General features: G+C 32.0%; 1 protein-coding gene across 1 annotated transcript in view; it reads left to right on the top strand.

The window, feature by feature from the left end:
• The window catches only part of IBTK (inhibitor of Bruton tyrosine kinase), a 73,966-nt gene that overhangs the window by 33,105 nt on the left and 24,007 nt on the right, over positions 1 to 16,854 (top strand). Inside the window, exons 17-22 of the mRNA XM_016149607.2 lie at positions 5,480 to 5,581; positions 7,730 to 7,847; positions 10,300 to 10,360; positions 10,820 to 10,941; positions 12,528 to 12,640; positions 16,215 to 16,363. Coding sequence (XP_016005093.2) covers positions 5,480 to 5,581; positions 7,730 to 7,847; positions 10,300 to 10,360; positions 10,820 to 10,941; positions 12,528 to 12,640; positions 16,215 to 16,363 — 665 coding nt within the window. The remainder of the gene's footprint in view (positions 1 to 5,479; positions 5,582 to 7,729; positions 7,848 to 10,299; positions 10,361 to 10,819; positions 10,942 to 12,527; positions 12,641 to 16,214; positions 16,364 to 16,854) is intronic.

Raw genomic sequence — 16,854 nt, 5'->3', positions numbered from 1 at the left:
AATACCTAGTAGAGGGATTGGTGGATCATATGGTAGATCGGTAGATCAATTCTCAGTTTTTTGAGGAACCTCTTTACTGTTTTCTATAGTTTCTGTACCAATTTGCAGTCCCACCAGCAGTGTATGAGGGTTCCTTTTTCTCTGCAATCTCTCCAACTTTTATTTTTACTTGTCCTGTTGATTATAGCTATTCTAACAGGTATGAGATGGCATCTCATTGTGGTTTTGATTTGCATTTCCCTAATAGATAGCGATGTTTAACATCTTTTCATGTATTTATTGGCCATTTGTATGTTCTTTAGGGAGAAGTATCTGTTCAGGTCGTCTGCCCATTTTTTGATTAGATCATTTTTGTTGAGTCGTATGAGTTCTTAGCATGTTTTGGATATTAGGCCCTTATCAGAGGCGTTACTCACAAATATATTTTCTCATTCGGATGGCTGTCTCTTTACCTTGTTGACAATTTTTTTTGCTGAGCATAAGCTTTTTACTTTGATGTAGTCCCATTCATTTATTTTAGCTTTTACTTCCCTTGCCTTTGAGGTCAAATTCATAAAATCCTCTTTAAATCCAAGGTCCTTAAGTTTAGTTCTATGCATTTTACTGTTTCAGGTCTTATATTCAGGTCCTTAATCCATTTTGAGTTAATTTTGGTGTGTGGTGATAGACAACAGTCTAGTTTCATTCTTTTGTAGGTGGCTTTCCAGTTTTCCCAGAACCATTTATTGAAGAGACTTTTTTTTTCTCCGCTGTATGTTTTTGGCTTTTTTGTTGAAAATAATTTGCCCATATAAATATGGGTTTACTTCTGGACTCTCGATTCTGTTCCACTGCTTCGTATGTCTGTTTTTCTGCCAATATCATGCTGTTTTAATTCATGTCACTTTGTTGTATAATTTGAAGTTGGGCAGAGTGATGCCTCCAACCTCATTCTTTTTCTCAGGATGGCTTTGGCAATTCAGGATCTTTTGTGCTTCCATACAAATCTGATGATTTTTTATTATATTTCTTTAAAAAATGTTGATGGGATTTTGATGGGGATTGCATTAAATCTGTATAATGCTTTAGGTAATAAGGTCATTTTAACTGTAGAATATCTTTCCATTCATTGTATCATCTTCAATTTCTTTTAATAGGGTCTTCTAGTTTTCATTATATAGACCCTTCACATGTTTCATTAGATTTTTTTTCCTAGGTATTTTATTCTTTTTGTTGCAATTGCAAAAGGAATTATTTTTTCCACTTCTTTTTCTGACATTTTGTGATTAGAGTATAGGAACGCTATGGATTTTTGAACACTGATTTTGTATCCAGAAACTACTGTATTTGCCTGTTATTTCTAGTAATGTTCTTGTGGAGTCTTTAGGGTTTTCTATATAGAGAATCATGTCATCCTCAAATAGTGACAGTTTGACTTCTTTGTTTCCTATTTGTATGCTTTTTATATCTTTTTCTTGTCTGATTGTACTTGCTAGGACCTCTAATGTTAGTGAACAGCCTTGCCTTGTTCCTATCTTAGAGGAAAGGTTTTTAGTTTTTCATCATTAAGTATAATGTTGGCTGAGGGCTTGTCATATATGGCCTTTATTAATGTTAAGATATTTTCCTTCTATACCAATTTTGTTAAATGTTTTGATCATAAATGAATGCTGTATTTTGTTGAAAGCTTTTTCTATGTCTATTGATATGATCATATGATTCATATTTTTTAATTTGTTTATGTAGTGTATCACATTAATCAATTTGCATATGTTGAACCATCTCTGTGCCTTTGATATGAAATGAAGCCCACTTGATCATGGTATATAATCTTTTTAATATGTTGCTGTATTCAGTCCACTAGTATCTTATTCAGGATTTTAGTATCTGTGTTCATGAGAGATATTGGTCTGTAGTTTTCTCTTTTCGTGTTATCTTTACCAGGTTTTGGTATCAGGGTAATATTGGCCTCATAAAATGAATTGGGAAGTATTGCTTCCTCTTCAGTTTGTTCGGAAGAGTTTGAGGAGAATAGATATTAAATCTTTGAATGTTTGGTAGAATTCACTGGTGAAGCTGTCTGGTCCTGGACTTTTACTTCTTGGTAGGTTTTTGATGATTGTTTCAATTTCCATAGTGCTAATCAATCTATTTAGATTTTCTTGTTCTTCTTGATTCTGTCTAGGAGGATCATATTTTTCTAAGTACTGGTCCATTTCTTCTAGGTTATTAACTTTGGTGTTATATACTTTTTCATAGTATTTTTGTATGATCCTATGTAGTTCTGCGATTTCAGTCATAATTTCCCCTCTTTCATCCATGATTTTATTTGTGTCCTTTCTTTTTAGTGAGTGTAACCAAGGGTTTGTCAATTTCATTAACCTTCTCAAAGAACCAGCTCTTTGTTGCATTTATTTTTTCTATTGTGTTTCGTTTTCAACTTCATTTAATTCTGCTTTAATTTTGATTATTTTTTTCCTTTTGGTGACTTGACGCTTCATTTGTTCTTCCTTTTTTAGTTTTTTAAGATGAAGCATTTGTGTTCATTCTTGTTTTTGGAGATAGGTAATGATAAAGTAATGATATGAACTTTCCTCTTATGACAGCTTTTGCCATGTCCAAAAAGTTGATATGTTGTGCTATCGTTATCATTTGCTTCTATGTATCTCTTGATCTCTATTTTTATTTCTTCTGTGACTCAGTTATTCTTCAGTAGCTTGTCATTTAATCTCCATGTATTTGTGTTTCATCCTGCTTTCTTTTTGCAGTTGATCTCTAGTTTCAAAGCATTATGATCAGAGTATATAGTCGATATGATTTCAACCCTCTTATATTTGTGGAGGCTATCTCCGTGTCCCTGTATGTGGTCGATTCTTAAGAATGTTCCATGTGCACTAGAGAAGAATGTATAAGCAGCTGTTTTGTGATGGAAGGCTCTGTATATGTCAATTATGTCCTGTTGGTCTAATGTATCATTTAAGAATGTGATTTTCCTTATTGATTTTCTGTTTGGATGATCTGTCCATATCCAACCATGGGGTATTTAGGTCCCCTACTATGATAGTGTTTTGGTCTGTTTCTTTTTTTAGTTCTGTTAGTAATTGCTTTACATATTTTGGGCCTCCCTAATTGAGAGCATAGATATTAATAAGTGTTATGCTTGTTGGTGCATGATTCCCTTTATCATGAAGGGTCCCTCAGTATCTTTCTTTACCTCTTCTATTTTGTAATTTCTTTCATCCAATACTAGTACCCTAGTACCGCTACTTCTGCTTAGCTGGATACATTATTCTAGGCTGGCAGTTCTTTTCACTTATTAGTTTAAATATTTGATTCCATTCTTTCCTGGCTTGTAAGGTTTGCGCTGAGAAATCCAACGATAATCTAATGTTCTCCTTTATAAGTTACCGTTTTTTCTTTTCCGGCTGCCCTGAGAATTCTGTCTTTGTTGTTGATTTTTGATAATTTTAATACGATGTGTCTTGGCCTTTTTGGGTTGAGATAATTGAATGTTCTGTTGATTTCTTGAATTCCATGCTCCAACTCACTTCTTCGATTTGAGAAATTTTCATCCACTATTTGTTCGAAAATGCTTTCCTGCTCCGTTTCCTAGCTTTCAATAATGCCCGTTATTCTTGTTTCCTCTCCTGATGATATCAGCTAGTTCTTGAATTTCTCTTTTATTATTTTTTATTCTTTGGTTTCTCTCTCCTTCCTTCTGATTTATTTCCAGATTTCTGTCTTTGATATCACTGATCCTTTCCTCCATTTGGTCGACTCTGTTTCCCAAGCTTGCTGTTTCATTTTTTAACTCTTGCAGTGTATGTGTGTATTTATCTTTTTTCCAGAAGATTTATTCTCTTCTTTTTGAGGGTTTCAGTCTCCTTGTTCTGCTCATCTAGGTGTTTTTTCAATTCCTGACATTGTTGATATGACTTGTTTTGGAACTCACTGAGTTTTTTCAGAAGTACCATCCTGAATTCTCTGTCATTTAAGTTGCATATTTCTTTGTCTGTAAGCTTATTTTCTGAAGATTTTTCTCTTTCTTTCTGAGATGCCTCGTCACGTTGGTTGTTCATGGTGTTTAATGGACTATTTCTCTGCCTGGGCATTAATGGAAATGTATTCTGCCTTTTTTTCCAGAAAGATGATTTATTATATAAAGGTCTCTGTTTAGCCTGCTGCAAAGAATGCACTTTTCTTTTGGTTTCCAGTTGTTGGCATCTAAGCATCTTGGATCCCTTCTTTATAAAAAAGCCTTAATAATGCCTTTTTCTTTTCTTATAGATATTTAATCACACTTGCTACACACAGTTTTAGTCCCAGTGTTGGCAACAGTTTCAGTAGCATTTGTTCAGATTCCCCTGAGGGTCTATGGTGTTCAGTCTTGAAGAGTATCAGGGGAAGGCCCTCTGGGATGGAGAATAGGGGTTATGGCTCAGCCTCAGTTTTCCAAAATTAACTGTTGTTTTTCTGCCGTCCCACTTTTCTGCTTTCTGTCCCGATGAGTGGCTCCTGCCTCTGGCTGTATGGAACTCACAGCCTTCCCAGGCAGGGCTGTTCAGGAAACTCCCTGCTCCTTCTCCTCTCCCCCTCCTCCTGCAGGGAGCTTCAGAGACTGTGCAAGGCAGCTTCTTTGTTCTCCTCGTCTACCGCCTGACATGTGGGGTTATGACCTGTGGTAGCTCTTATGCTTAGATCCCACAGTCAAATGTGCTGGTGTGCACTGTGGGTGTTTTTTTTGTTGAGTTTTAGATGTCAAGCTTATTGTTGTTTCAAGGAGAGAAATCTGGGGACGTCTCTCACTCCACCATGTTTCTCTAATATTTCTCTCTCCTTTTTAAAATGTTTTTTTTCTCTTCATTTTTTTCTTCTTAACCATTCTTCCCTCTCACCATCTCCCTTCCACACCCCCCCCTTCTTCCTTTGGTGATGTTATTGTTTTTTTTTTTCTCTTTATGTTGTTATTCTGGCAGTAGCTCAAGGACATTGCTTAAGGCCATTAGTAGTACTCTGCATGCAGAAAGTTATTTTTAAATTAAGGAATTCCTATAGTTTTGAAAAATGTACTCTTAGATGACCAATTTTGTTTTAAATAAGGAAATCTAAGAGCATTACTTACCTCAAACCTTCTCCCTTTTTATATGTATATGTCAACATACACCTATATGTTAAGTTTGATACTAAGATGACTTAATTAGATAAATGTTTGTCTAACATGGAAGATTTTAAATAAGTCAGGCATTCTAATAACCTTCTAGACTAAACAGATCAACTCAGGTTGCCGTTTTATGGTTCTAGCGTGAACCAGGGCATTTTGATGTTTTGTTTTCTACTAAAAGGTAGAAATTTTTTGATATTACTACTATTTATCATTGTTGCCATTTCAACATTTAGAAAATAATCATAATTTGTTAGCATCTTAATAATTTTAACTTATTTTACTAGGTACAATGTTTACAAAGTAATAAACAGTGATGCTCATTTTCTTTTTTTTTAGAATCTCAAAATGTGGATTTTGTTTGTAGCATTCTTGTGGTGGCTGATCAGTTTCTCATAACAAGATTGAAAGAGATTTGTGAGGTAGCATTAACTGAAAAACGTGAGTATTTTTGAATTAGAATATTAGTGTTTTCAGGTTGGTCCAGGATTGCTGTATTTTATTGACATTTCGATGGCATTTATGGTTATATTCACCAGTATCTTTTGTATTATGAAAAATATCAAAACATTTAAACCATTTCATGTCATCATTTGTAAGCACATCCTTATTTCAGAGATGTTCATATGTGAAAATATATACATCTTAGAATTGCATTGTTATTTTTTTGAAATGTCAAACTATGAATAAAAAATTTGGTGCGAAATTTATTTCAGAATTACAAGGTCGAGAGTTTGGAAACAAAGTTTTTACCCTTGTTCTGGTCTTGACTGTAAGTCTGTGTTTAGCTACTCATTTTTTACTATTTTCTAGAATGTCCATGTAACTTTACCATTAATATAATTGATCAGACACATCTCTTTTCTCTCAAACTTCTTTCTTTCTCTGTTCCTTATTCCAGTTAATTGCATGGTATTCCTCCTGAACACTCAAGTTTGAAACCCAAAGTTAGTTTTTCTGTTTTACTCCTTATATCCAGATTCTTTTAGCTGTCAAAACTTATTCATCTTAAATATGTTGATCACATTTCTTCCACCTTTTTATTCTCACTGTAACTATGTTAGTTGAGGTCACTGTTGCCCATCTCTTCTGTGTAGTGTCACAGTAGTCTTTTAAGTCTTCTTTCTCTCTTCTAACTAGTCTTTAATCTTTCTATAGGTAGTAAGTTTGTCTTCACCTGTTCAGGTATTTTTAATTGCTTACTCTAGGATAAAGAGTAATTTCCTTAGACTGATATAAAAATTTTGTGAATTTCTAATCTCATCTTTGTTCTCCTTCAGTGCCATATTGCCACTTCAGGAAGTGTGAAGGGATTTTTGGTCAAATTTTCTAATTTGTACTTGCTAGTAGTTTGTCTTAGGTCTGGTATCTTATTTATCTACTTTTGAGCTCTGTAGAATATTTTGTCCTTGGTTATCAAAAAGAGAACAAAAACTGTGATCTTTTAAGCAAGAAAATGGAAATATATATAAAATAAAGGACACAACTTACAATAGGTATAAAGTATCCACATAGGTGATGTTTTTAATTGTTCGGTTCACTTTTCTGGCATCCCTCGGATATTCTTTCTTGGCACCCTGTTGCATAGTTGCCTTTATTAATGACTTCCTTGATCTTCCTAGAAACTAGCAAGAGCATGGTTCTTTAGAAGTTTGGTCTTTGGTCATTGGCAATCCTTGTTTGCAACTGAACAGCTCTAAAGTTTTTATATGACTCATTTTCATTTCTGTGAAATGGTGAACTTTAGGTTCATTATTTAGTAGTTGAAACTTTAGGTTAGTCAGGAGTGAAACTCAGACCATTATTGGCTGTAGTTATAACTTTTATAGTTGCAAGGGAGAAAGAAAAAAGAAACGGAGGAAGCCTGGTGTATAAAACAGTTGTGTTCCTCTGTTGGGGGGCACTCAGAGCAAATAAGGAAAAGAATGGAGAGGTTTGGAAAGCCAAAGTTATATGCTAGGTCAGTAGAATATTCTGGGACAGTTTTCTAACAAAACATACTTCATATATAATTTAATAAAACTGTAACAAAATCCAGAATTTGTTGCACAGCATACCAGGTTCTGTGCTGGCATGAATAATGTAAGATTTATTTTCCAAATATATAGTATGTATGTATTTATATATGTAAATATACTCAAATAAATTCAAATATATTTTATAGAATGATTTTTTAAGTTTCTCTTAGTCTTAAGCATATCTTTAGTTTTATAGGAGAGAGAAGGATTATTTTGTGCTAAATAAATGAAAAGGAAAGCTGTTTATCAGTGAAAATTTAAAATATTCTAAAATATTAGATGGAAGATTGTTGATTCTTATGTGCTTGCTTTTAGGTGGTACTGTGATGTACCTTCTATATCTTCTTAAATTTTTTTATGTGTGCTTAGTTTTTTCTCATTTAAAATTACTTTGGCACGTTGGGATGGAAAATGAGTTTCATATTTATCCTAGTGTAAGTTATTTTTGGTAAGAAACTACTTTCAGTTTTCCTTGTTTTAAATGTTCAAATCTGACAACTTAAGAAATAAGTATATTTCATTTACTGTAATAACATTCCTTTCATTTTGCATATCTTTTCTTCCTTTGTAGTTACCCTGAAGAATGCTGCTATGCTATTAGAATTTGCAGCAATGTATAATGCTGAGCAATTGAAACTGTCTTGTTTACAGTTTATAGGACTGAATATGGCAGCTTTACTTGAAGCAAGGTTGGTTGTGTGCATACATTCTATTACTGTTGCAAAAGTGCTTATTTACATATAATAGCAGTTGATTAGTAATTAAAAAGTGAATAATAAATTCCAGCTTTGTAGAAAAAAGAAAACGTGTAAGAGGATTTAATCATTCCATCAGTATTTGAGTACCTAATATATCCTAGCCATTGCTGAGATATAACAGAACAAAACAAACAAAATTCTTGCCCTTAATGGAACTAACATTCTGGTTGGAAAGTTGAACAATATTATCAGTATATTTTCTATATGAATGCATATCTCTTTTGCTTATTTAGGTTGATTTGTAACTAATTTTTATCTTGGCTTTTGGAAACTGTAATACTAAGCCAGCATTTAATTAATTCACATGTAAGCACCCATAAAATTTGTTACTGGTTGATATCTAGTTTTTCTTTGTATATATTATCTTTAAGATATTTCCTGTACAACACATTGATTCTTTGGTCAAATTTAGGATGTTAGGGATGGCCTGAAACATTTAATTCCTCTAGTTTATTGCATGCCGATAAGTGTGTTGAAGGCTTTATGTAGAAATCAACAAGTAATGGAATGTTCCTAATGAAAAATGACAAATTTTACATAAAAATTTGTGCACTTGTATGCACGTGCGCTCTCTCTCTCTCTACACACACACACTATTTTATAAGCTAATATTTCATCTTTTTTTAAGGATTACCTGAATGGAAAGAATTTGATAAATGCTAATGATTTAGGAGTCCTAGACATTTTTAAATATAAGGGATCTTGGAAACGTTGTTCCATTGTTTTCAACTGTTTTAGCAATGGAATTTTTAGTGAAATAAATTTACAGATTTGTTTTTTAATAAGGTCAAAATTTCATTACATTTACTTACTATAAAGTCAACGATGATAAAAATGAGTTTGTTTTGGTGAACGGAAATTTGAGATTAGAAATCTTGGTGTCAGTTTGCATTTTTAGTTTCAATATCTAGTTTGCAATTTGTTTTGCTCGTAATAATACTACTGCCATAATAATTATTAATGGTAATAACTAATAATAGCAATAATGAAAACTAATGATATATGCCAGGCAGCATTCTAAAAGTGTTACATAGATACAGTTAATTTCATGAAAACCCTGTGGAGTAGATTCTGTTTCTGTCGTCACATTACAGATGAGAAAACCCAGGAAACTTTTGTAAAGAATCAAGAAAATCTTGGCCCATATAATTTATTATAAATAACAGTTTTTGATAACTCACTTTGCACGTCATGATCTTTAATGAAGTAGATTTCAAAACATAATTGAAATAATTGTTGTACTAACAGATTTTTTCTTTTTTTGAGAATTTGACAATATCATTTTTAAATGCCTCTGGTATTTTAGTGTGAGAGCTTAGCTAGAGTTTCAGAATAAATTTAATTATTCGTGGACATTATGTTAGTAATTCTAATCATAGCAAATTTTTTTTTTTACCAAATTAAGCTTACTCGGTATCAGATAAGAATCAACCAAAGTCTAAAATAGGCACCAAATCTCTAAACTACAATACTGGAAAATGATAGTCATACTACTGTTGTTTAGTTATTTTGTGACAAGCGAGTCAACTGAACTATTAATATTAAGAATGGCACATGTGCTGTGGTGATGTCTCTACTTATATAAGTAGACATGCATAACTTGCATTAAAACCAAGATTTGTACAAACTTAACCATTCCTAACCAAATAGGTATTTGTTAGAAGTGCAAATAAATATGCACAGAAATGTTAAAGGAGAGTGTGCCAAAATTGACACAGCATCAGAAGTTAATTATCCTCAAAGTGTTAAAACTGGTATGTTACAGATTTGAATATGCAAGTTGTTTTGTATTAGTTGGGAAAATAGTTTTAAAATAATCAGAATGTAAACTTTGAGTTAAATTTTCACTGCTGCCTTAAAGTACCTCTTTGGAACCTGAGAGTTCCTTAAACTCTACTTAGAATACTACTGGTTTGGTCTGAATGTCATTGTACTCATCATTTTACTCGTGAAGATACTAAAGTCCAGAGAAATAGAGTGAGTTGCTCAAGGTCATGCAGGTAATTGGTATGTAGGTATCCTGATAGGCCACTGTTCTATCAATATAATACTACAATGTTCTACAATATTTCTGTAGATTATAATTTGTGGAAAATGAAGGTCGAAAATGAATACATGTATGCTATTTTGTTATGATAGAAAAGATTTTCCTATCACTTATTCATTCATAATAGTTGCTTGAGTTTTATTCAACGTATTTGTCTAGTGTGTTCTGTTATGTGTTCTGAATATATCTATGTATATAACTACACATCCAAAAAGAATTTAAGAAGCTAGCATATTAATAATGCTTTTAAAAAAAGCTTATTCAGTGATATAAAATATCTTGACAGATATTAACTTACTAGGATATTAAGATAAAATTTTGTATCTTATTTGTTAGGTCTCTTGATGTTTTAAGTGTTGGCGTTTTGAAGGATCTTTCTGTATTTTATCGAAAAATGGTAAGGTTTATGTTTTTTTCAATGAAATTATCAACTAAAGCAATATATTATTAGGTCAGTTGTCTCAATGGAATATTTTCTTAATGAATTCTAATACATTAGGACCTTTTAAAATAGGACTTAGTATTTCTTTACAGATTCTCATTAATAAGTATGATAATCAAAATTGAAAATAATAAAAATTAGTATCTTAATTCCTCTATAAGTGAAAGTTATTGCAAGCTTCAGAGAGTCTTTCATTATTTATTATTTACCAAAGGTCAGGACAGTGCAAAAACATGAATTCACATGATCTCTAACAAATAGATTAGTCTTTTTAATATAGGGGAGCTTTTTTTTTTTAACAACTTTATGGAGTAAACTTTAATGTTACTACATTTTAAAATATGGGATATTATACCTATTTAAAAAATACCTTCATAAATTTTGTATTTAAAGTGACATCTTTTTTTCCTGTAGATTCCGGCAATGGATAGAAGAGTCATTACACCATATCAAGATGGACCAGATATTAGCTACTTGGAACTAGAAGATGGAGAATTTTTTTTTAAAGAAGAGGAAAATATTGAACAAAATTATTCGTAAGCACTGTTTCCTTTTTTCTTCTTTCTTTTCTTTCCCCTGCACCCTAGCTTGGATCTTGGACATTATTGACACTTTTATATTGACGTTGAAAGGAAAAAATTGAGAAACCTGACATAAGAAATAATGTATGTTCATTTTTAGCCTTGGTATATTACAAAGTAAATTAAAAATTTATATTTACAGATATACCAAAATTACATGTAAACGTGAAAAAAAAATGTAGCCTTCAGGTTAAACATTTTGGGTTAAATTAGTGCATTTATCTTAACTACCTTCCAAAACCCTGCTGAGGTTAAAGAAATAAAAAAGGCATGATATGCTAAAGCAGAGAGAACAGGAAAGGAGAAAACAGCAGTCAGGATATGTTAACAGTTTTTGAAAGTTGGAAAGTGGTTGCTGAGTAGTGATGACTTAGAAAAAACTAAAACAGAATTTTGGAAAGACTTAAGAATTAGAAGTACCATATTTATGAAGACCAGGGTGAGTGGTTGGATTTTGAAAAGAACATTTTTTGAGAGTCTTTCACAGAGCATTGATATCTTCTTGAACCCTATTCAACCAAGCGATGGTACCTCTTCCATCTTGGTATGAAAGACTAGAGTTTGCCTTTTGAAGAGGGTGAACCAGAGAGGAGTGCATCAGCCACTTCTTTAGATCCCTCTCTATAGAGAATCTGACTTGTTCAGGAGAGATGGCCTGGAGTGACTGACATTTGGGAGTCCTCCACCAAAATATTCCAGGTTCTAGATAACCTCCTTATAGTGGGGCTGACCATTTCACAAGCCCTGCTTAGAATTGCTAATTCATGTTTTAGACTTACTTTCCTTCTACTTGGTAAATGACTTGTTAAAATACAATCTTTGGTTGTTCCAGTTATTTACTCATGTGAGTGTAGTAATCCACTATGTAGCTCACTGAAAAACTGCTCTTGGTTTCCAGAGATTTTCTTTCTTAACCCCTTTTTAGAGTATGGTAGCACTGGGATACTTGGCAGTTTATAGGTATCTTACTTGGATATATGACATGTTATATTAAGAATTGTAGAATTATTAACATTGACATAAATATGTTATCCTTTACAAAATAGTATTCACAGCTGACTTGTGTGATGAGTTTATAATGAAATCTGTAATTTGTAATTTTTTAGTAAAAATAGTTGTAATCCTAATAGATCATTTTATTTTTCCTTTCCCGATTAATAATAATTTAGACAATTAAACATTCCCTGAAATGCTTTAAAGGTTATTAGCAGATATTTTTAGTTCAAGATAATAGCTTTTGTATGAACATGTGCAGTATTTGGCTTTTCAAAGAATTTTCCTATATACCATTTGTTTGTAACTTTCACAGAAATACTAGGGTTAGAACAAGTAATAGTATCACACTGAGGTTCAGTGAAATTGAGTAATTTACACATAGCTAAATGTGGCTACAGCATTCATATCCTTATCTGTTTTCTGTTTGATCAAAATGCTCAAAATACATAGTTCTTCAGGTTCATCTCTAAATTCGTTTTTCTAAATGACTTTCATACTTAAAAAAATGACTTTTATGTTTTTTTGTTTTTTTTTTTTTTTGCTAGGGAAAGTATGTTCAAGAAGACAAAAACAAAAGCAAAAAAGAAGCCACGTAAACGTTCAGATAGTTCTGGAGGTTATAACCTTTCAGATATTATTCAGAGTCCACCATCTACAGGTTAGTGGAAAGTATTTTAGGATATATTTCTTGATCTCATCTTTTATGTCTCCATTATCTAATTCATTTAACCTGTATTAAATACTATTATATGCCATCTCTTGGGGCTACTGAAAAAGAAAGTAGTTCTTGTCTTAGGGAGGCTATAGAAAATGATAGTATACTGTGATAAGTAATCTGAAGGCTGCTATGGGACACCGAAACCAATCTGAGAAGATAGAAAAGATTTCTTAGAGGACAGTGATACCTGAGCTGGATTTGAACAATGATGAGAAGTTAGCCAAAAAAAGGAGATAGATAGACTTACTAAGAGAAGGGGATAAATATGTTCCCAAACCTAGAAGCAATAGAAAGAACCGCATATTTCTTATACATATAGTTCAGCATGATTCAGCCATATAGGGTTGTATGCAGGGAGACTGATTGAAGAAGGTCAGATTTTGGAGGTTATTATATGCCAAACTAAAGTATTTGGATTATGGTTAGTCAGTTATTGATGGATTTTTAAGGCAGGGTGTAACTGAATAAGATTTATGTTTTTATAAAGACTGTTCTGGCTAGTGGCATGGGGGGTTATCAGAAGTAGGCAAAACATGACAGATACCATGTGGATTCAAATAATATAAATGCTGTAAGTGAGATGCCAAATGAGATGTCATTCATGTGCATAAGAAGGTTATAATCTAGTAGTAGTATACAACACATTTTCTAGCTAGATATTATGTGAGCCTAGTTGAAAGTAAAGATTATGTAGTTTTATATAAAAACTTGGATTTCCTAGGTAAGCTGAGATGTATTGTCACTTCATTGTTTGGTATAATTATTTATAGTATCCCCATGCACTCTGAAAGTGTCCTGTCCCCATTTGAGGCAGTTGATTACATTAATGGTTCTCAAGCTTTTTGGTCACAACTCTTTCACCTTATCAAAAATTAATTAGAGACCACCCCCCAAAAAAAAATTTTTTTTAAAAACTAGTTTTTCTAAAAATTTATTTCCCAGTTTGTTTTTCAAAATCTTTAACCTATTGAAAAGATGAAAGAAAAATAATGCCATGAACATCTTCTATCCTTCTTCCACATTTATTGTTAACCTCTAACCATACTTGCTTTTTCTTGTTGGCTTCCTGTTGCATGCTCTCTTCCCTCATCCTCCAAATATTCTAAACACACACTTTTTTACTGATCCACTTGAAAGTAAGTTGTAGAAATGATATTTAACCTCAAACTTTAATATGAATCTTCTAAAACTAAGGATATTCCCTTACACAAAGACACTATCATCTAAGATAGTTACATTAATCCATTAATATTATCTAGTAATATAATCTACATCGAGATTTCCCTAATTGTTTAAAAGTGTCTTTATAGCCTTTTTTTATGTTTTAACCTTTAAAAAAAATTTAGTATTCTATCAAGATTAACATTTCCTTTGCTTGTTAATATCTCTTTAGTATTTTTAAACTAAAATAAGCACCCCACATACCTTTTAGTTTTGTTTTCAAAAGTTCAGGCCAGTAGTATTATATACTAGCCCACATTATAGATTGATCTGATTAGATTCAGATTAAATTGTCTAAATCTTATTGATTTCTTTAGATAAAAATATGAGGTTTGACTATAAAATGAGACTATAGTATGGGTTTCAGAAATGGTATGTGTGTCTGTAGCAGTAACATAACCTGGTGCTATTTCTATCAGCAGTATTTTCATAGTCAGCCTTATGTAAGCAATTTCAATAAATGTAAGTGAATATTGTTTTATATCTCTGTGGAAAAAATAACTTATTCAGGGTAAAAAAGGATATCATTTATGTTTAATAAGATACTACAAATGAGGTACTTGACATTCTTGTTAAAGCTCAAAGGAATAAATATTGTAAGGAATAGTTGTTTTAGATAACAAAGAAGATATAAAAAAAGTTAGATAATGTAACTAAATTGATTGATGCTGCACTGAGGAATGGTTTCTCATTTACCACATCTCTCGATTCCTATTTTAAGGTCTTAAAATTTTTTTAACTCTGTGATTTTGTGTTCTCTGTGTTGTGTGAATTACCTCTCATCCTTAGAAGGAAGCATAGGTGGAGTGATTGTAGGATGATTAAATGGATAGATAGTCATGAAACTAATGATTTTCTAGTCATCTAAAAGACATGGAAAAGCAGGTACTCAGTTTGTTTTATATGTTATTGTCAGCACATGTGTTAGTCTTAGTATGTCAGAGCTAGAAAAGACATTAGTAATGAACTAATTTATATATCCCTTCCTTTAAACCTGAGGAAACAAGCTAAGAACACTTAAGTGAGTTGAGGTAGAGACAGAAATAGATTGATTTTCTTGATTCCAGCTTTCTTCCTATTATACCCCTTTTTCTGTGGCTAAAGCAGATAGTGATTGAATGGTTAAATTTAATTCGGGGCCAGAAAGACTCCCAATTAAAAAATTTTGAGTATGAGACAAATTTCATCAAAGACAGATGTGTAAAGGCTTAACATTTATTCGTGTTGATCCTTAAAGCTAGCCAAAAGACATTCTGTGAAAAATGTTTTCTATACTCAAAATAATTGTTGGCCTCTTTAATCATCTTCTTTCTTAGGTTTATTCCTTTGATCTTTGAGAGCATTCCGATATTAAATACGCTCTCAGATAAAAATATTTAAAATATTGTGGGGGAAAAAGTTTGAATGTTATTTTTAAACTCTGTTTTAGCAATGATAGCTACAAAAGAGGCATATATCTTTTCAAGGTAGTTTACTTTGTAAAGAACAATACTTATTTGAATGGATAAGAGATGATATATTTTATTTATTTAAAATTAATTGTATACCTTTAGTTACCATCTATATAATGTGGTTTTTTGGGGTTATTTTGTTACTTCATATAGATTTTACAAAATTTGAAATTTGTGAAAATAAACATATGAACCAAAGCAAAATTTTACTTTTTTAAAAAAATTACACTTTTTACTGTGTTTATATTTGAAATGACTCTGATCTCCTGATGAACCTGGATAGCAGGTGTGGCAGGGAGACAGATATTTAGCCTGCTTAAGAGAAGAAATGATATATACATTTCATAACAATTCTTTTGCTTTAAGTGATAAGTTAATTAAAAATAGCTCTCAATCCACAGATTTTGCAAAAGGAAAAACCCTCAAACAGATCACATTTGGCTTCAGCAAAGCCCCTCTTTGTGGGTGCTGAGATGGATGCGAAGAGAAATGGGGGGTGCAGGGTCTGAAGTTTATTTTGTCTTTATGTTTATGTGGAAAAAAGTTCTGAATCACTTTCTAAAGCAGATCCCAAAGAATTTTCTTCATCAGGTTCATAGCATAATTTGTATATACTTGAAACTGTTTTAAATCCAGATTTTAAATTTCCATTGCAGTTTTCACTTCAACTGAAATCCTTTTTCAGTTAGCTTAATTAAGATTTTGCTACAGTGGCTATAATTTAAATGTTATATTTGGATAAATGGAAGTTTTTGACTTTATTGGGTTTATTGAATATATGTCTAATGTGCATGTGTTTAAACATACATGTATAAACACATATTTTTTAATTTACCTTTTAGGATTATTAAAGTCTGATAAGGCCAATTCTGTGGACTCTCTTCCCGAATTATTGACATCAGACTCTGAAGGAAGCTGTGCAGGAGTGGGTAGTCCTAGAGATTTACAGTCCCCTGATTTTACAACAGGATTTCATTCAGATAAGTTTGAGGTTTGTTTTTACTTTTCTATTAAAGTACTATTTTTGAACTTCAAAATTTAGGTATATAGACAGTTTATCTTCAGTTTTATATTAATTTTACTTTAAAAGTGTGCTGGGTTGGTTTATAATAAAATATAATTAATGACATATATAGTGTTAGTTTTTTCAAATTTGTGTAATATTTCTAGTTTCACGATTTTAATGGCAGCTTTGAGCCCTTTATGTTTTATTTATGATCTTTCTGCAACTAAAATACGTGTTGGTGTAATTCAGCTATATTGGAAAATATAGCTGAATTATTTGAAAATTATTTTGTGAAATGTCAGTTAATACCAGCTAAAATTTTTCAAAGGAAAATAATTTTGAATGTAAGCTTAATTTCAAGTTCTGCATAGTCCCTTCCTTCCATGGTGTTAACTGGAGCAATACAATCTGGAATGGAGTTCCTCTCCTAATCTAGCACAATTCACATTATGCTGCATAATTCCTAGTCTGGTTAA

Source organism: Rousettus aegyptiacus, unplaced genomic scaffold (assembly GCF_014176215.1).
Source record: "Rousettus aegyptiacus isolate mRouAeg1 unplaced genomic scaffold, mRouAeg1.p scaffold_m13_p_1, whole genome shotgun sequence".
Lineage (NCBI taxonomy): Eukaryota > Metazoa > Chordata > Mammalia > Chiroptera > Pteropodidae > Rousettus > Rousettus aegyptiacus.
The sequence above is the reverse complement of the archived record's forward strand: the minus strand, read 5'-3'. Positions and strand labels throughout refer to the sequence as shown.